At 42.5% G+C, this 21,445-nt stretch overlaps 1 protein-coding gene across 1 annotated transcript in view; it reads right to left on the reverse strand.

Annotated features, from left to right (window-relative positions):
- Positions 1 to 957: 957 nt before the first annotated feature.
- The window catches only part of DDAH1 (dimethylarginine dimethylaminohydrolase 1), a 62,389-nt gene continuing 41,901 nt past the window's right edge, over positions 958 to 21,445 (reverse strand). Inside the window, exons 2-6 of the mRNA XM_062003929.1 lie at positions 20,164 to 20,263; positions 18,928 to 19,001; positions 17,975 to 18,094; positions 5,802 to 5,945; positions 958 to 5,408 (exon numbers count right to left, since the gene is read on the reverse strand). Coding sequence (XP_061859913.1) covers positions 5,292 to 5,408; positions 5,802 to 5,945; positions 17,975 to 18,094; positions 18,928 to 19,001; positions 20,164 to 20,263 — 555 coding nt within the window. The 3' untranslated portion in view covers positions 958 to 5,291. The remainder of the gene's footprint in view (positions 5,409 to 5,801; positions 5,946 to 17,974; positions 18,095 to 18,927; positions 19,002 to 20,163; positions 20,264 to 21,445) is intronic.

Genomic DNA, 21,445 nt, shown 5'->3' on the forward strand with positions numbered 1-21,445 from the left:
ACTTTGCTGGCTCCATACAATACTGCTGATAAAAATAGCCATTGTGCATTCTGGATTTAGAGTATTTGTTAATAACCTTGCTCAGCGAGAGGCACAGTTCAAAACCACGTGATGTCTGGAGGGTTAGGCTTCTGGATTCCTGAGCCGTGTACAAGACAAACTGAATGCAATTAACTTCAGCAATCAGGAAAAGAGCATGTGGTTAGAGAATACAAGAACAGAATATTTTTGCACACTTAATGCCAATAAACGCTAACAGGATTTAGTGGTGCAGCTGGAAGAAGACTACGCTCAGCATGAAACTCATTTCAGGAGGTTAGCATCAGTTCAATATCAAGAAGTGATCCTCAATGAAAAGCGAGTTAAGAGGGATTTCTTTATTTCAAGGGATCTGGGAAGATTTTGGCCACAAAGGTGCACGTAAATGTTTATTAATTGCACCAAACTAGGTGTATCTACATTAGACACAGCACTGATTTAAATATATTAGTATAAACCCCGTACTTTTAACCACTGTAGTTTAATTAGTACAAAGGCTACACTTAGATCAGCTCTAAAGTAATGTTTCCTTGCCATTGCTTCTCTAGCAGGAAGCATTAGATTGTGTATTCTTTAAAGTCATATTACTAGCAAGGCTGTGCAGTTTGGAAGTGATGTAGTTCTTTTGCTATGGTACCGTTAATTTATTTTGAGTTTCTGAAAAACTTAAATTGAGGCAATAATATTGAGGCCTTGAACAACTGAATCTTGAGTTGCCACAAGGTGGCACTGAAGGGCCGTGAGCACTTACGTCCAGGATGCTTAGAGTAACTGCATCGTCTCCCGAGGCCGTTAACCTCAAAATCCCAACCGAATGGTATCAGAGTACAAAGGCAGAAACGGAGATTAGCCCCACAGGCACTATTTGTAGCACACCACAAGTAGTATTTAGGTACAAACCACTACAGAACTACGGAGTGCACAGTACGACTGACACTTTATTCCTTCGTGACGGGGATATATAGTATTGAAACTGCAAGAGTCACAAAAAGAAAGAAAATCAAAGTGCAAACCTCTGTTAGAACAGATTATGGAATGTGTTCATGTTTTTGGCACAAAAAGTGAGGAACTAGATACTGCAACAAGATTTTAAGTTTAATGAAATGTAACACTTCTGGGTTCAGTAGTCATATTTGTGCACTGCAGAACAATACAACGTAAAGCAGTGACTAACACGATTCACATGCAACTCTATACACGGTATGTCATACGTCCAGTTGAAACTTCTCTGAAAATACATATGTGAGGTCCAACCGATACTTTGTTCACAATCACTTCAGTACCATTCTTTAATCTTTCTTATCTTTTGAGCTTCCTTATGGATAAAAGCAAAAATGGAGAATCTTAAATAGTAAATTGTTTTCCCCAAATGGTTCCACATAAATGTTGATGCTTTCTGTCAAAGTAAACTGGCTCTGACTTCATTGATATCACCTATAAGAAACTGAATGAAATCAAAAGCTCTTTTTTTTCTCTCCTGTACTTCATCCTTGATTTGCTGTGAACAATTAGTATCCTGTGCACTGACTTTTGTTTTTAAACTGGACATAGTGTTGCCTATGAGCTCTGTACCTATCACATGGAAATCACCAAAAAAAAATATCAGAGCATAGATTCATACAGTGGTATCTATTTAATATCAAAAGGGAGTATATTAGCATGGAAAAGACAAAAATGCAGAAATGGAAGAATTCAAGTTTATCTTATAAGGAACAGTATGCATTCACATTTTCATTGCAGAGAGAGACACTGTATTCACATTCTGGTGAAGAAAGAAACCCACATATCACAGCTCTCCCTAAACTCTCAGCAGAGATAACATCGTGAAAGATCTATAATGCACATTGTAGCTCTTTCACTTTGAACTGAGCTAAACTGATTGCTCAAAGGAAAAAAAAACCCCTTTGATGAGTAATTCAAGCCCCATTGCTGAGCTATTAACCACAAGAACTACTGCACTGACCTGCTATGTCATGTAGCCTGACAGTTGTTATTGAGTGTTTTATGTGGGCAGCTATTAGCATTCAGTGTCTCATCTCCTTTTTTGGTTTGGGATTTTATTTTATATTAATCAAGGATGATGACTTACATCAGGCATCTGAAAAATGTTCTGGTGACAAGATGTACAGGATGCCCATTAGATGCATATGTACCACAGCAGAAACGTCCTCATAACTGAATTCTTCATTTGGGTAACAAACAAACAGCAAACAGCAAGAACAAGCAGCATTTGGCGTGATTTTAGTTCTTAGTACCATACTGCAAATGCACAAATGGAAGTGCTCTTAATGTTTTTCCTTTATAATGCCAGAATAAAGAACAATGGAAGAAGCAGAGAGGCGAGTGCAATCCCACTAACCAGCTTAGGTAACTTTTGGCGTCAGGCTAAGGTGTAGTTTAGAGTGTCTACGTTAGGATGCTACGATGCCTACTGAGACAAACAGAGAGAAAAGCAGGTGTGACTTAGAGCACCTAAATTCTGTGCCTGAAGTTAAGACAGTTTGAATACAACTTGAAATCATCACCTGAGGAAATTCAGGTTCTTCAGCCACTCCCTTATCTTCCTTTTACCAAAATGTAGCCTTGAAGCCAAGGAAATCTACACAGAAATAGCTGAAGGACCAATCTCTCTGTCAATGCAATGTTTCTCAGCTCTGAGGTTCCAACTCCCCCTCTCCCTCCTTTGGGAAGCCAGGGGAATCACTGTCACTTTTTTCTATTCCTTTCAGGGACACAAGATATCAACAATGCCCACTGCAAACGTTTCTCTTTTCTGGAGAGATCCTAAGAGAAGTCACCCTTGTCGCTCTCTGGATCTATAGCTCCTGTTGACAGTCATTCCTTCCAGCTCAAAAGAAGCTGCTCAGAGCCAAAGTGGGATCCTCAGTTTCTCTTCCCTCCTGGCATCTACTCAAGGAAGGATTAAGTTTAGAATAGTCCACCTGGGGTTGGGACACTTTGGAGGGAAGAGGGAGGAGTACAGAAAAAGAAGACTCATGTAGCAGAACGGTGACAACAGAAGGCAGAAGGACATGGGTGGGGGCCAGGTCACAGAAGGTGTACCGACAGGTCAGGGGGGGCTCTGTTCCAGCTTTGTACGACAGCTCCCATAGCTGTTTTTAACAGAGTACAGCTTACCTCTAGAAGGTCACAAATACTGCAGGGTCACTTTTTGGCACAAAATCTTTTTTTCATATCAAGTCATTTTAAAATGCATTTTAAATGCTTTATCAGATATCTAAAAAGCACTGAGGGAAGGTAGAAAAAGAGATTTCCCCACTGCAATGTTTAACATCCCTAGAGCCCGATCACCTGGGTCAGGCTTAAACTATGGGGCATGGGAATGCAGGAGACAAAGGGGAAACATTAGGAGAACCCTTTGGGACAGCATACAGCCTTAAAATCAGCACTTGCAGTTTGGCTGGCTAAAGACTTCCTTTGGGACAAGCTCTCTTTTCACATAGGTTTTATTTGTTCCTCATTGCTCTCTCTTGTGATACCTTGTGTCATCACAACATACAGTATGCCCACAAAGTATCAGATGTATTCTGGTAGCTGCCAGGACGTTTCTTCCTTGTCAGCCACTGAGATGAAGCGACAGATATGCTGAAGAGTACCTACGGATATGAGTCCTTGTGTTTCCTCCCTTAATGACTGCACAGAAAAGCGCGCAGGTTTCTAAAGGATATCCAAGTGTGTGCTTGGTTAACAGTTTGCTTTCCTGCAGATCAACACTGCCTGAGTCCCCCCTGCTCCCTTCCTGCTGTACCTTAGCAACATGCCACAAGTGGTCTGGGAAAGGTGGAGGAGATGTCTAGGAAGCTGATAACATGTTCAGACTATTTGTCAGTCTCTGGAGAGTTCCCACTACTGCCTCTGTTTGGGAATTTCTCCATCCTTGGTTTAGAAATGATTTAACAAGTATGTGAATACAATGGGTTATGCTTGGTGAAAAAAAAAGTATGACTCAGTGGGTAAGCATGTTGTGGAATTTGCTACAAAAATTGTATTTGTTTTAACTGAATACCACAGTAAATATTCATGCAACTAAAAAAAAGAAGATGGTTATTGTTCCAAGGAAAACTGCCCCAAGGGCAGATAAAGAACAAATGCCAATGTTTCAGGAAAAAATAGCTTCCCTTATTCATGAGCATAATCCAGGAATAGCTGTCCTTCAACTCCCTCTATCACTCCTTCCTTTTGAATTTTGCTAGTAAGTGGCCTCCAAAAGAAGAGAAAACAGACACAGAAAATTTTTCAAATGTAAACTAGGAGAACTAGAAAACTCCATTATTTTAGATGACTTTAGTGCTTGGTTAACACTGTTTGCTTTCCTGCAGATCAACACTGCCTGAGTCCCCCCTGCTCCCTTCCTGCTGTACCTTAGCAACATGCCACAAGTGGTCTGGGAAAGGTGGAGGAGATGCCTAGGAAGCTGATAACATGTTCAGACTATTTGTCAGTTGTAGTGAAATCTGCAGATGTAACTAATAAATGTTATGTTACTATGACCTGAATTCTGTACTATTGTATAAATATCTGTGTGTATTACTAATAAACAAGCACTGACTCTACCTCCATGAGGATACGTCTTTGACTTCGGAAAGCTCCCACACATCAATTGACGCCCAAACAGGGACCCAGATTGCCTGGACATGGATCACGATGGAAGAAGGCTAAAGGGAAGCCAGACAGAGGAGCTCAGCTCCAGTTGATGTCTAGTTGATGTTCCAAGCTAGTGTATTGAAAGCTTCCCTACCATGCAAGATACCAAGCTTATGAGGCCACTAAGTCTTCTTGAGTCCACCTTGATACCTTACATCGCTGAAAGTAAAGAGGCCTGAGGAAGGAAAAAGAGATGCAGAGCAAGGAAGCAATAGAAAAAATGAGGAGAAGGGAACTGTGTAAAGACAACAGAGGTGCTTGAAATGTTGCTAATTAGTTGGTTTTCATAAAATTTTCACACAGGTATGTTAAATCACTGAAGCTAAGGGTTAGCCATTATAATTGTCTTCTTCTAGCCCATGAGACTAACACACTTCAAAGTCATGTGCACTCCAACAAGCTGTATATCCATCTTAAATACCATCTGCAAGGACATAATAAAAATACACAAAGCAAAAATTTGTAAACAAGGGTTAGTAGCACAGTGGTACAGTAGATTGTCAATAAAACCAATAAAACTGTGGATACAGACTCGTCTACCTTGTGTGTAACATTATTGCCAGTTACAAGGAAGGGACTCTGTAAACTCATAATTCTGAAGATTTGTTAATAAGCACAGAGCAACAGGTGAGTGACCCATCTACTTTCTCCAGTTCTGTGTTGGCTATTGGGATCAGCATGTGGTCCTTCAGCTTTTCAAACACCTGTTTAGGAAAGAAAAGGAACAGAAATCACTACACAGCTCCCTATTTTCCCTTTTTCCTAAGTATTTCCAGAATGAACAGGCATAGATTTATCAGAGGGTGCCAAGCCATCTCATAATTTGTAACCAGCACTAACATTGACAGCATTAGGTAGCCTTCTGGCTATGAGATTCCCTTGCACTAATACTGCAGAGAGGAACTGTTGTTACACCCAGTTACACAGAAGCAGCTCCAGGGTCACAAGAGACAAGGTAATTAAATCAGCAGTAGAGATGAGAACACAGCCCAAGCCTCCCACCTTTCACCATCTGGTATTTCCATGACAGGATACGACATCCCATGTTGGAAACCACCCCATTTCAGTTCCCACTGGCTTCCTGGCAGGGCTCTCACCTTTGCACTCTCTGGGTACTCCTCGGGGGCTCGGTGCAGCAGGACGTGCCCTTTGCTGGGAATGTTTAAGTAGATGCAGTTTGCTGCAGCATCATCGGGCACCGTCAGCTTGTCATAGCGGTGGTCACTCATCTGTTGCATGGTCTGCCAGGAGACACAAAGCACAGCTATTTAGACCAAACACATCAGCAGCCCCAAACAAATGGGAGAATGGTGTCTTCAAAAAATAGTTAATCATGATTGCCAAGTCAGCCAAATGCCACTTTACTATGCAGTAAGTGAGGAGATGTCTTTTCATCCCACTCCTTCAAGGAAGAATCTACTAACCCTAAACTGAAATAAGCAGTAAAAAAACCCTTTGTGAAATGGCTCTTGCAAGAAGCAGGATTAAGCAAGGCACTCAGTAAGCATCTTCTGTGGGGTCTTTTCCTCAAGGAATGTCCATTGAATATGCAAAACTCCTGCTCACATTGATGGAAGCTATAGGTGCTCAGCACCTCCAAAAAAAGCAGTCATCATTCAATATTTATAAAATGAGCGTGAATTCACACAAACAGGACAGAAACAGTTCCCAGCCTGGATATCAGCCCAATCTTAATTCTTTTCAAGGACCTCCTTTCTGCTTTCCAAGCATTTCTTCTTTCACTAAGCACCTGTGCCGAGGACCGAGAAGGCACGGCTGTGCTAATCCTCGTTCCCAAGGGGACAACACAATAACCTCCTCAGAACAGCAGACCTGGTGGTTTTCAGAGGTTTGGTTTATAAATATAGGGCTGATACACAAATTTGGGTTCTGGCTGGAATTTCAGAGACAGAGACTCTCAGCATAGGAGAAGCTTGAGATCCCATGTTTTGGATCAGGCTCAGCTTTTTAATAAAGACGGGAAAAGCACGAATCCCCATTGTATCATTCCAGCTTTACCCCGACAGAAACCGAGAATAGCACAGAACTGAACAAAGCTTAAAGTCAAAACTTCTGGTCCTACTGAAAGCCTAAGCAAACACAAGGGTTTCAGTTTGTCCTCTAGCCCCACTGCATTCCCACATACATTGCAAACACATGAACAGAAGGAAAAGGGTTTTTTTCAGCTTAAAACTACTCACGCTAATGTTATCTTGAAAATAAACTGGTATTTTGTTAACAAACGTTTTCAACTAAATTCTCTTCTCAGGGAAATCCCACAGATTTACATCACACAGCAGAGAGCAGACTCTAATTTTAGGCACAGTTAAGTTCATTGTTAAATTATTTGCAAGGTCGTTCATTTGCACTACTTCTCATTCATTAAAAAAACCACTAAATAGAACTGAATTGTAGTAAAGATCTAAGACACATGGGGAAGCAACAAAACAACTCACACTTGCACAAACCTCCAGTATTTCTTTAATTGGTCTGGATACATTTTTCATGTTGTAGCCTGAGTCATGCACATCTCGCAGAGAACGTGAAACTCACAATGGTGAATGCCATGCATTCTTGAGGAAGTGTTATCAGATTGTCATTTCTTGTTCCCTTTCAAGTTATGAAACTCTCCGGAGTTCCCAAGGTCTCATCTATCTCCATAAAAGGTTAATGGGTTTTTCGGGGGAAAAATCCTTGCACCTTCACTTCACCGGATGCATTTTTATTACATGCTTACTGTGTTTGACTTTCCTAGTTATGATTTTGTTTGTTATGTTGCCAAGACATATTTTGTTATGCTTTCCTTGATATTGCAGACATCCAGCAGCAGGTGATTTGCTGGCACCCAGTGCAACCCTTCTCCCTGGTAAACAGCCAGCAGACTTGGCCTTTACCTGCAGCTTCTCTTCCCTACATCATATTTTTAACAAAACATATTTATTAAATCTGCAGTAAAACACAAGTGTCAGTACAGGGAAAAGTCACTGTGCCTGGATCCCACTCAGCTCCCAAACGTTTGTGCTCTCTCCAGCCCTTGTTGGAAACAGAATGCTAATGTTGCAGGGTTTTCTGTAAGGAACAGCTCATTCATCAGAACTACATTGTGAATCACTGAGAAACATTTCCATATGAAATTACAAACGAATTCCTAAGCAGAAGGGTACAGACACGTCTCCCATTCAGTTGCTTCCACAAAACGCTCAAGTGAGAACAGCAGCAGCAAACAGAAATGAAGTGGCTGGCGGCAGCGCTCTTAGCTGTGCCTCAGGATCCAGCTTCAGGGAGCCTGGGAGATGATGGCGAGGGCACATTAAGAGGATTGTTTTCAAGATTAAAAAGCACAGAAGCGGTGGCTGAATTAATTCAGGAACAAATGAGAAAAAAAGAGAGGGAAAGTGAGATGAAGCAGCACAGGAGTTTGCATACACAGCTGCAACAGCGGGAACGGGATCTCAGCTAGCTCGAACAACGGCACAAGAAAGCATTTATTACCAAGTGGAGGTCTGACAACACAACACTATTCTCTCAGCTCTTGAGATAAGAAGGAAATCATATTTGCAAGCTTTCACTGCTCTTACAACTATGCCTGCATGTAGAAAGAACATTTCAAAAACCACTTTCTTGAGAGTATGCCCAGGCAGTAACACCCCAAACTTGCCCCACAGGGAGGCTCTACATGCAGCAGACACACATCGTTATGATGCAATCAGCTTATTTCAAAGACCTGTGGTTCCATATTTGTATTGCATAAAGTACCAAGCACACAGGCCTGGCCAGGTAGGAGTTCACGGCAGAGAAAGATAAAAGCCCTTTGATTGTATTTTCTATCAGATTCACCTCCAAAAAGACTTCTTTTTTTTTTTAATGGCAAGTTTACAGAGACTATAGTGCTCACACAGTGTGTTTATGGAGGGCTGGCTTTCTGCCCACAAACAATGCACGACCAGCTACGCTCAGAGCCAGGCATTTCCCGCATGCCTAGTTTTTCTGGGAATTTTCTTCAGCCTGAAGAGAGTAATTTTCATTGCACATTCTCTCAGCCCTTAGTCATGCTTTCCTTATGTTGAAGTCATCGACATAGCCTAAGATGCCTTTTCTATAGTTTTTTCACTGTGTGTCCTCAGACAACTGAGGTAATGGATAAGCTAAATAATCCTAAATATGAAGCAGCATTATGCATGATGGAAAAATGTGTATGCATTTAGGGCCTATTATCACTGTCAGAGTTAAGATGACTGCATGCACTTTTAAAACAGGCCAAGCCTAGTTACACATTTTCCCCCCTCTATGGAAGACCCTGGGTTGAGCCCTGTTTCATCTGGGATCTACTCACATCCAGATTGCTGGAGGACAGTGACCAAGCCCACCACACCTGCAAAATGCCTTTGTAACTGCAACATCCCACAAGCAAATCCAAACATACAGTGAATGTTCCACTCGCTAACATGGCAATAAACACTGCACTTAAAAATGCCCACGTCATGTGGACAGAGATGCAGAAGTGCAGGCTTTGGGGGTCTGATTTTTGTTTTGATTAGCTCCTGCTTGCCTGGCTCTCAATGTTGAAAAGAAAAACCAAACCTAAGCCCAAGACAAATACATAAAACCCTACACCCACAGGATCACTCCCTCACCAGATTTCAACTACCCTTTCCTAAATCTTTCAAGTCACAGTCTTCTTAAAAAAAGCCTAATAATTAAAACCTATTGAAGATATTTTTTTGATCCCATCTCTTTGCTTTCTTTCCCAAGCACATTATATTTTGGCCTGTTTTCCATTGATGCTGAAGTAACACTTGACCTGGGGTACAGAGCAAATTGGAACATTTTAATCCAAGAGCTGCGAGACAAGGTCAAGCTACATCAAGATTTTAGGTACAACAATGAAAGTGAAGTATTTTTGTGGTACAGGGCAACTAACACTGATGAGAAGAATAACTCAGCAATATGCAGTCACATCGCCCCAGGGTGGCTGGGAGTTTGGAAGGACAGCATGCTTCTCTTCTGCTTGGAGGAAGGACCGCTTGTCTGGTACAGCGTGGGGCTTCTGCCGTTATATACTCAATGCAAAAGATGAGGACAGGCACCTGGGCCAGTACATTATCATCTGAGGAAGGTAAATTATTGCTTGCTACATGGAAAATACTGGTGACTACCAAACCTGTCATTTCTGACAGAGATTTGGCATGTGGTACACAGGAATCTCAACTCATCAACTGTCATATCAAGCAATCCCATATACAGCACCGCTCCAGGAGTCTGTCCAGTTTACCTTTGAACCTGCAGCATGATGGCTTCAGAGTTCAACATACTGTGTGAGGAAGCATTTCCTTTCCTTTCTTTTTTTGAACTCGCTCGTTGCTTTTAGAGTTCCCTTGGCTCTTGCACTAGAATGGACAGTGAACAACTGATCCCCAGCTGCCTTTTCCACATCTTTCTTGACTTTATAGGCAACTATGATCCCAGCTTGCTTGTCTGTTTTTTCAGGCTATAGTCATAGCTTGCTTAGTTTGTCTCCTTAGGCAAGCTGTTACAGCTTTATGCCCCTCCTTACTGCACTTTTCTGAATCTTTCCAGCTCTACTCTGCTTTTCTTGGAACAAAGGGATTGTGCACATAAAGCACATCCAACAGCCAACATGCAGAGGTATCACAGCTTTAATCAATGTCATAATGGTATTGCCCATTTGGCTTTCATCTGAGCCGGCAATTTCAACAAGCCCAGCATCTTATTTCTGTGATATTGTCACTTTCCCTGCCCCTGCTGCACATCAACTTTACACCTACATACCCTGGATTTCATTCACTATTTTATTGCCCTGTCTCTCTCTGCTGATTCCGTACTTCTTTATGTTTTGAGAAACAATTGGTGCTAGAGAGAGAAAGCAGTAGCCGTAGGGTTCAATACAAGAAAGTGCAGGACAGAGTGAGACTGGCAAGCTATGCCACGGTGCCACACACCTGGGACTCAGCCTGCCATACAAATCACGGCACTCAAGAGCTTCTCAGAGTTTCTTTGAAACATAGCAGTGACAACAGTGACCATAAAGGCTTGACCAGGCTGACCAGAGTTGGACAGAAAAGCAGAGCTGGAAAAGCTAGTGATCTTGGTTGAATGTCAAGGTCTACCAGGAGCGTCACCCCTGATGCACAGACAGGCAGGAGAGACAACAGTGTGGTAGACTCAGTAGGAAGGGAACAAGGCAGCCACTTTGAGCAGCATCACAGTAGAATGATCTGAGGCTTCTTGTCAGGTACCAAAAAGTCTGCTATAGATACAGGATAGCATAGACCCTACAGATTCAAACTGCACTCAAGACTTTGAAACCAGCAATGCCTCAGTCTGCCATGGTCAATTTCTTAGCCCATACACAGCCATGGCCTTACTTCAATTTCCACCTACCACCCACGCTCTCAGCAGCTGGGCTTTGGGCTTTTCCTCCCTGCTGCACCCACTCAGTCATGTTTTCCAGAAGGCAGAGTTCTCTAAGCAACCTCTCCCACCCTGCTCCTGGGCTTTTTCTGGCGCAGGACAACTTTTGCATCACTGCAGATGTGATGGGTACCACATGCTGTTGGACATGTGCACCTGTGCTGCTCTGCCCTTGAGCCACCTTGTGTCTCAGCCACGCCGTCACCTGCCTGCCAGCCCTGCCCAAGGACTGCTGCACAGGGAAACCACAACCCAAGGAGGGGAAAAGGAAGCTGCTTACGTGTGTTGCTTTCAGTCAAGAAGCCCAGAGGACGAACATCCTGTCTTTTAGAACAGGAACCCAGGGAGAGAACGTCAAAGAAAAAAAAAGAAGCAAAGGAATAGAAACATGAGTCCCCATTTACGCAAGTGAAATGACATCTTCTCAGTCAGCCTCTGACCCAGCTCCTGTGGCTGACAGCCTCACTGGTGACAAGTAGGTATTGAAAGTGACACTTTCCTCACCCTTGGAAAAAAACCCCAAAACAGGAAAACCAAAATAAGATTAATGCAACAGTATCTGTTCTATAACTATGTACTTTTGAGTCTTTATCTCTCAGAAGACTAGGTTCTTCTGCACATATACAAACTGAACAGCACTGGCATTCAGTCAAGTGCAATATGTGTATTATAACATCTGTCTTTTAATTAAAGGAAAAGCACAGCTAGTCGCCTTTTTAAAGCAGCAGGTCCCACCTGGTACTCAGTGAAGACCTGCATCCTCTGAGATTCTGTACACCCCTAATTCATAAAGTAATGGAAAGTCAGAGGGAGCTAAAGGAAAGTGCACAGAATTTCATAAACTGGCTAATTTTCCCTTCTATGAGGCTGAGAGCAGCAAAGTCTCATTTTCCAATTTTTAGGAGGAAGTTGTCAATTGTTCTCTGGATTTCACTAACCTTTCTTTGTTACTGCATTACAGAAAAGTCAGCATTCATCTGCACTTACTGCTAATTCCCTACCTGATGTCATCTTCTTTGGGTTATTAATATTACTAATCATTTCCACAGCAACCCATTGTGATATCGTAAATAGAGGATTATGACTTCATGCAGGGAATAAGCAGAGGCACAAATGATGAATTCTTAAGGAAGAAGAGATAATGTTTTCATGCAAACTTGTACATTACTAGAAAAGACAGACACTATACAGACAACAGGAAGAGCAGACTTAGCTGAGTCTTTTCATGCTGGCTGAGGGTTACGGGCTGCTTTCTAAGAACACCAGCTAGATGAAGTTTTCCCTTAGATGCCCATTCTGGAGGCGCTTCTGTGGCAGAGCTGGGAACTCCTCAGCTTTATGCAGGCACTATAACCCTGCTTTCATGCAGGGAAAGAGTACTTGGCTTTTTAAAGCTGGCACTCTGCAGAGAATTCAGTTATACAAGATGGAATAAGAACAAAAGGCATTTAATCACAGGAACGGGGGCAACTGCCAATGCTAGAACAATTCGTTGTGCCCAAGTCTTTAAAAGCGCTGCTCTGATCATAGCTTTGGAAACAGATCAAGAGCCTAGTTGCCCAAGTAACTCCTTTCTATTTTCTGCTTAAGATGTGGTTTCGATAAGCCTCCCTTGACCTCTGTCAAGACAGCTGCATTTGCAATAGCGTCCTTCAGGGAATAATTTAAGGGATGAATGAGCAGCTCCACTCCCAATAGAAGATACTGAATGGGAGAGTCAAGAACAAGGCAGAGCAATCATGTCCAACTTTTAATCTAAAGCAATGGAAAAAAAGAAGCATTTGCTGAAGTCATGGCAGTGCACTATCGTACATACTCTGATACACTCCTGACCATAATGAAATCCCATTGACTAACAAGGCCGGAGTCTGGCATTCCAAGGATGAGCTCAGGAGTGCAGATGCAATCACTGCTCTGAGTCCTGCTGGGGCAGGTCTGTCCAGGGCACACGAGGGGTTACAAACTCAGCTGCATTACCTGCTCTGCCTCGCACCCTGCTGGGCAAACACCACTCAGCCCTGACATCTGCACCTTGGTAATTAACATCCATTCCTCTGAAATAACCAGTTGAAATCCCGGGTGCCTGACATGAAACTCCATTATCCCAGATCTTAGAGGGAATATTCCAGACGTGGTTGGCCATGGTCTGATCATACACAAAGCTGCTTAAACTAAGGACTGTGTCCACCATCATCTGCTACTGTTCAAGTCTTCATTCCTCACAGAATCCAGAGGGGATCTCTGCTCTGTACCAAGCAACACAACCAACCACACATGGCTTTTTGGGAATCAAGATAGAGTGAGAGAGTACAGAAAGGAGCGTGTAACATGCTGTGTTGCCATTCTGATTGTCATCTTGCCCAGCGTTTGCTTTTGCTGATGGAACCTGAACTGCATTACATCCCAGGACACTTCCTGCTCATCTGCTGTCCCAGCAAGACTCCAGGGCTGTGTCCCTCATTGTGGAAGAAGTGGTGCAGAGCATCCATCCGCAGCGCTGCCCCATCAACTTCCTACGCCAGGGCCGGCACTGTCAGGGCCCGAATTCCTCGTTCATACTCATGGTAAAGATCAGCAAGTCCAACAGCATCCGATTAGAGCCCAAAAGTGACACGTTTAGAGGAAACCCCGGCCTCGCTAACAGAACAGAAAAATAATCCAGGCTTTACTGGCTCAACAGTCATGGTCAATGTTCAACTATGGAATTCCACTTAGGGAACTATGAGCAGGTTTAATTACAAGAAGGAATTAAATACATGCTGAAAACAGCAGAGAAAATCTAGTTTCAGATGTGACAGTCACTACAGGCTCCAATACTTTCCACAGTTAATTTGTCTCTTTCACTCATTTTCCTTGAGTGCCACTGTTCAGCTGCAGCCCAAACAAATATTCTACGCTTGCCAGAGTCTGAAGAGGATTTCACGGTTAAACTGTCACTTCTGATTTATTATCTGCTTCTAGCATGTGCTCTATAAAACCTAAACCCTGCGCAAGCATTTCCTAGCTCCCTTGCAGTGCTTTACACTACATACACCACACCGGACTCATGATCAATAGCATTTTGCCATATGTGAGCACCAGATGCGACTTCCTTTATTTTTAAAGTAGTATTGCAAGGATACACAATTTCCACCAGTATGAATAATCAGGATAAACTTCTTCCAAACAAGACTGTTAGTGGAAAGGTAAATCCTATTTTAAATGTAGAATGTTGGCATAGCATGACATAGCAGTTCACTTGTTGCCTAACAAGACCCGTTACAGAATGAAAACAGCTCTACTACCATGGTTAAAGACAGCTTAATCATCTTGCTTGTATGACTGGATTTCCAGACATGAAAAACGGCAACAACAAAGGAGCGGTTTAAAATAACAAGCTATCACAATACAGGAGTGGCACAATGGGCTGTGCCAGGCAAATGACTCAGTAGAAGCTCAGAGGACCGTACTGCCTCACAGTCTGGGATGGGTAACAAGAGGAGCAGCTGACAGCACTGCTATAGCTCAATCTGGTGAAATCCATGGAGCAGCTTTTGATTCTGAGTATCAGTGCCTCATAGATCCTCTTGCAACTGCATTTCCACAAGACTGCAAGAAGCTGACTACAAACTGAAATCTTACTCTTTGGAGGCAAGCAAACAATACAAAGAAATTGCTGAAGGCAAAAGGCAAGAAGTCATGTGTTAGAGGAAGCTAGTGATAAGCAGCCCTGCCAACTCCATTTCTGAGGTGGATGCTTTACCTACTTGTTTTCCAATAATTTCTCTGAAGAAATTTAGGCTTCTTGAGGAACAGATAGAGTTTCTCCAGGATGAGAGTGGAGTTGGATTCCATAAACTGAGCAAGAAGCACATCCTGGGTGTGTTCTTACTGCGATGTGGTTGCCTGATGTGACCTGTCAGCTCACTAAGAGCATGAGAAGGGCATGTGCTGTGGCATAAAACTGCTGCTCTGGGCCAGAGTCCCTAACCTCAGCTGTCAGCATGAGAGCAAACACAACCAGTCACACACATGTAAACATGCTGCTAAATGTTCAAAGCAGAGAAACACACTGAAAATTGACATAGCAGATGTATTTTTAAAAAGATATCCACCAACAATCAAAGACTGCTATATTATCTGGTTAATTACCATCTTCTTTTTAAGATGTATCTGCTTTTCACTGTTCCTTGATCAATGCTGGTATGTACTTGACAGCTAGTTACCAGCAACACTTAATCAGCTTATCCAGAAAATATTTTTGTCTACAATAGCTAAATTGATGCACTGCAACATGATTAGCCGAGCTGTGCAAAAGGCTTTAATCAAACTGATGAGTTCTCAGATTAGTCCTGGCTCAACTTCAAATTGTAGCTCTGAGCAACCAGTATTGTACTTGAATTTTGCTCATGTTTATAAACACTCTACACAAGTGTAGGACTGTCTGGATATGCCCAAACTTCATCACACTGCTGCTCATAATGTGAGTTTGAGTCTGAATATTTGAGGTAGTGCATATTTCACAGAGAAACAAGCAGGCACTTTCCATCCTAAACTAAATCAATCTCACAGCATCAGACCTTTAGAACCAAAACCATTTGTCATAAGTTTCTCAGGGGAGAAGACACGGATGACAAGCTGGGAATGTGCTCACAGAGCTCCATGTAGTGATTTCTAATATAAAGACAGCTTGTTCAAATGAATGAGCAAACTTAAAGCCATTCCAAACTATGGGGGAAGTATGGGGGAAGTCAAGGGACCATCCTTTTGTTTAAGAGCTCCCCTATGCTCACACCATCAGCCTGCCATCCTATTCCCTTAATTGCTGTCAGGCTGCAAGGCTAAGCCAGCCAGGACTGCATTTTCCTGACCTCCATAATTCAACCCATGTCCAGCAGGAGAGATTCTGAGATTTGAAATGTTGGTTTTATTTTAGCTGGGGACTGAGACATTTTAAATCTTGAACTGTCACAAGTTCAAAAAGAAAAAAAAAACAAAAACCCATCAAATCTCTGATGAGCTCTGATAGTAAAAGTCTTGCTGCTGGGAAAGGACAAGTCCTAGGATTATGCCCATGAAGAAATGTAAAAGACTAGAAAAGCAAATGTGCAATGAAGTATCACAGCATGACAGTAAGGACAAGAAGTTGCTCAGGCTTTCCATCTTGCAACTATTTAAGGATATTTAAAAATAATACATTTCAGTAGCTTACTGAAGCTGAGGTGTACAAGACATGCAGGATGTGTTCCTGAGCTCTTTGGGAGCCAGGGATGTTTGTTTCAGAGTTATATACAGTTTTTGTTGTAAATGTTCTGCCTGGCAGAGATTTAGATCAGGAGCCTTGGGCACTGATAGCATTGCTGTTCTTAAAAATAATTCATGCTTTAGAATCAGGGCAAGAGATACATGTTATGTTGCATAAGTTGCATTTAAACTGGATGGATTTCAGAGAGCTTCCTCACTAGCACAGCAGAGCTATCTCCACCCTTCCTCATCTCCCTCCATGCATTAATCATCATTCTGCATCAAGGAAGCTTCTGCAAAGTCTTCACTGAGGTTCTTACTTATTGGCAAAAGAATCAGTATAATCATAAGCTGAAAATTTAGGACTTGCTACTCTTACTGAAAAATAAATTTTGGTTTAGCCTTTGAAGGCAATTCCTGATAAAAAATGCATATGACACTGAGCTATAATGCTTCCAGACGTGCTCTGGCTTGCCTGTGTCTCAAATCAAAACGTGCATGATGGTGGGTCTTAAATTATCAAGAGGAACAAACTCCCTCAAGCTTCACTTCAGGTAAAGTCTCAGTTGCTCTTTCCTGTTTTGGTACCCCAGCCAAAGTTTCTGCTGCAAAGCATGAGTGCCTGCAGCCGTGATCCCATGCAGGAGCAGAGATGCTGATTGCTGTCTCATTGCCTATACTTATAATGAGAGTCATAGCCTCAGGTATCTCTGTGCCCACATCTCTGAAAAAGCTTAATTTGGTAGATTTGCTCTGAACACACCCAGCAGGCAGGAAAGCAGAAAACAGACCACCGCAGCAATACGCATTGCCCATCGAGGATGATGGTGGCAGTACAGTGTTGATACGCTAGACAATGGATTACTGTTTTGCAAGTCTGCAAGTAAAGAGACCCAGATTGGTCTGAAGGTTCAAATCCCACCTCTCACTTTAGAGGAAAACGTTCAGAGACTCAAATTATCAGCCAGGCTGGGGTAAGACTATTCTCCCCTCCTTCTGTTGAAGTCATACTGTTATGACAACTTCATGGGACCAGAGAGGAAAAAAGTGTGACCAGGAAGGAACCTGACTTTGCAGCCAGGTGATGGAGGAAGGAGGGATGGGGAGTGCTGGACTTTCATCCTGAGTCTGGAGTTACTTCATGATTTGATCCAGAAAGTCTGCACTGCAAAGTGTGCACACAGATCATCTTCACAACAAGATCAGACCCCTTGCCACCCCACTTCTTCACGCCAAAACTCTTACTTCCTCTCTGGTCATTTTAAAAGTTACATTTCTCATGGGCAACATCTAAATTAAATATCTCCGCTGCTCTGATGATACCTCCTTATTCCTTCCTATCACCAAATTATCACCTTTTTAGTCAACAAAGCTGCAAGTAATAACCTGTATCATCCATTATTTCCTGGAGACAGCTAAAGCTAAGTTAACATCACTGTGCTCTTGCCTGATATAAACATTGTTTATGGTTTGCACATACAGGAGATCCTGAGATGTACTGATTTCCTCCTTCATTGATCTATATTTACTTTAGATTTCCAGCATCCTTGAGCAGAAATTTAAACCAAAAAAAAACCCAAGTTTATTGGTTAGAAAATTTTCTTATGTGCTTTACCTTGAGGGCTTTCTGTGCAGCTTCACTTGATCCAATAGCAATCAAGTTTGGTCCAGCCATGCTGCAAAAGCTCTTCAGATGCAAAGAATCGTGAACAGGGACTGTGGAAACAGCATAATCCTGTAGGGGAGCAAAGAATGATTGCTATAAATATTTTTAGATTGTCTTAGTTCCATAATTACATTGAGATATTCCGTAACTTATTTTACTCTCCACAAATTAACAATATCAACATATCTCAAGCTGCAGTGTCAACTGTGACATACTCCTCCTGACCAGCTTGTCTTGTCTGGTGCACTGGAATACAGTCCAGAATAAAGTTCAAGTATTACTACTGTTGCAACTGTAAAGAAATACATGAAAATGCATAATTAAGCAGTATGAACACAAACTCTCTTGAGAGACCAGCAATAAGAACGCGCTGCCGATACCACAAGAACACTAAGAATGTGAATGTTGATATGCTCTCAAATAATAACAGTCTTCCACTACCTAACGTAACAATCTCACATTTCAGATCCAACTTCAGCATCTCTCCCTTTACAAGGTCCTCAAACCTTTTCATAGAATCACAGAATGGTAGGGGTTGGAAGGGACCTTTAGAGATCATCCAGTTCAACCCCCCTGCAGAAGCAGGGTCACCTAGATCGGGTCGCATAGGAACATGTCCAGGCGGGTCTTGAAGACATCCAAGGAAGAAGACTCCACAACCTCTCTGGGCAGCCTGTGCCAGGGCTCCCTCACCTGAACAGTGAAATAGTTTTTTCTTATATTTAAGTGGAGCTTTTTGTGTTCCAGCTTCATCCCGTTATCCCTTGTCCTGTTACTAGCGTTAAAGTTTTTTTATGCAAGTCCTAAATAAAGCACTTGAGCATGACAAACACCTTGGCTTGCTCAACTGGTTCAGTGGATGATAGCTTGCATTTCCCATGGCATAAATGAATCTTACAAACCTTAAATGTGTCAGCCAGTATTTCTGCACCACGTTGATTTGTCCGCCTGGAGAGACCCACAAAAAATTCTCGGCCTGGAATGAAAAACAAGGAGGGCAAAACAATACAGCTGGTTTTTTTTAAGGCATCACCTCCCATAAAAGAAATAAAAATCACAGCAGCTCCTTCATCAGAACATACACATCTTAAAACCAGGTTGGCTTTAGAGGCATTCTGAAGCAATCTTTCACGTATATAATTTTCTGTCTTTCTTGTCTCAAGCTGAGTAGCAAAACTGAAAATTCAGCACAGAAGAATGCGACCTGCAACTGTGAGCTGATAATTTAAAGCAATTATCTTTGTCCAGAAGACACATTTCACCAGAAACATAAATAGCTTCCTCTTCTAAAGCTCTGCAATGGCCATTGAGTCAGGAAAAAGAACAGCTGGGCTGGATTAGTACAGAACTGATTAACCATTTCCCTCTCCCTCTGAGACTTCTTCTGTCTCAAACGTAGCTCTGCAGCCACCGTCATCCTCCAGCTCCAGAGGAAATCAGTGCTGATTCTGCACTGCCTTAGAAAGGCCTCGCTTCCCAAGCTGCCTCTTTTGGGACCTTTCTTTCCCCTTGGTGAACTAAGGCAAACAGACAGTCTACTGTGATGCTGATTAAAATAAACAGGCTTGTTCAGCACAGGCGTGTGCACAGCCGATGTGAGAAAATGCCTAATGGGTTTAATGACATAAAAACCACAGTACCTTCACCTTTGAAGTCAACCATGCATTTAAGCTGTCTAGCACATGACATCCAGCAGGCAACTCCACCACTTTCTCCATAAACTAAAAACGCATTCTTTGCATTTGATTCGTTGACCTGCTGACAATTGTCCGCATCGAGCCTTTACGAGTCTTGAAAATGAGCCTGGTGAACATAGCTGCTTATAATAAGAAATACGAAACAACTGCAGGCAGCTGACTACTGAAAGCATTTTTCTTACTGGCATTTTACAAGCTAAAATAAAATCTGTATGCACAGTGCTGCTCTTTGTACTGTGTGCACTGCTACTTCACTGATTCAGGCGTTAGGCAGGACGTCGAGGGTTGCATTGAAAATTTATCTCTCAGCTACTTTCATGACATTTAGTAAACAACTGATTTAACAAAGCACACGAATGACATTTCATTATGCAGACGACAGATAACATGCAGTCTTGGAGGCAGTCAGAATATGTAAACAGCAAATCACTACCACTATACCTGTAAATAAGACGTCTCCACCATCCAACGTGGCATTTTCATCTACCATCTCTACTATATTGAGGCTGAGACTTTCTAGTACTCTCTTCATCGCTTCAACCTGTTTAAAGGAAAGTGGTTTAGATTATATTGTATCACTAGAAAGCTTAAAAACCTACCAGAAATACAAGTCATTAACAAGAATTAAAGTCCTTTAACGTGCTTTTAACAACACAGTTGGCAGGGTACTTTGTGTCCTTGCCCATAGCAATTCCCCAGCTCTCCACAGGCTTTTGTGGTCTGGAGGGGTGAGAGTGTCAAGCAGCAGCAATGAGGCTCTTGCCTTCACACAGGAGCCACGCAGCATGTGAGGAAGAAATGTGAGGGGTCCAGATATGCATGTTAAGTCCAGTCCCTCTGTACAGTAATAGACTTTCTCCCAAATCCCATCTCTTAGATTTGAGCAGGAAAAAGTACCAACAGAAGAGTGACATTCTCTCCTTCTGTGCTTGCTCAGACACAAGATGTGGCTCTACCAACCGTGGAAATGGCAAGTCTAAGCCAAGCCCATACTCAGTCAGGGGAAAAAGCCATTCCCCAATCAGTAAACATGAATTGCCTTTATAGATTTATTGAGCACTAGTTCTTATTGCGTTTTTGAGCTCCCTTGGTACAGAATTACAGGACCTTTCATGTCTACATGTTGTGTGGCTGGCTGCTGGCCACGGAGAGCTGCACGCATGGCAGGGAGCCTGGAGCTGCCGAGCCCCTTTCCTGCTGACAGGAGCTCATAACAGGAGCAGGGAATGCAGCTTCAGGAGGTTTTCTCTTTCCCAGAGAGGGCTGCTGAGGATGCCTAGAGCAGAATCTACTCACATCATCAGCCATCCATACGAAGGGCTAATGCTTGCTACATTTAGGTTCCACCATCTTGGTGTTTTGCAAGCTTAAAGAAGCACCCGCACGCAACCAACTGCTCACCAGAATGGCTTTGGACTACAGCTTGCAGAATGCTAATGGAAACGAGTCCATCCACAGAAACCTCTGAACCTGACCCCACACAGCAGTGTCATCATGTTCAGCGAAACCTCCTCACCATGGTTAACCAGAGATGCCCAGCAAGCATTAACAAATATGAAAGACGCGGTAAAGATCTGTTAGCTCTTATTTTTGCATGTCTCACATGTCATTTATCTATTTAGTGTGATCAACTACGTATCTCTAGAAAATACAGGAAGATAAAGTGGGTGACAGGTTTCTTGTCTTCCAGGACCATATACCAACAGAAGCAACCCTAGCAGCC

Source organism: Colius striatus, chromosome 10, assembly GCF_028858725.1.
Source record: "Colius striatus isolate bColStr4 chromosome 10, bColStr4.1.hap1, whole genome shotgun sequence".
In the NCBI taxonomy this organism is placed as follows: domain Eukaryota; kingdom Metazoa; phylum Chordata; class Aves; order Coliiformes; family Coliidae; genus Colius; species Colius striatus.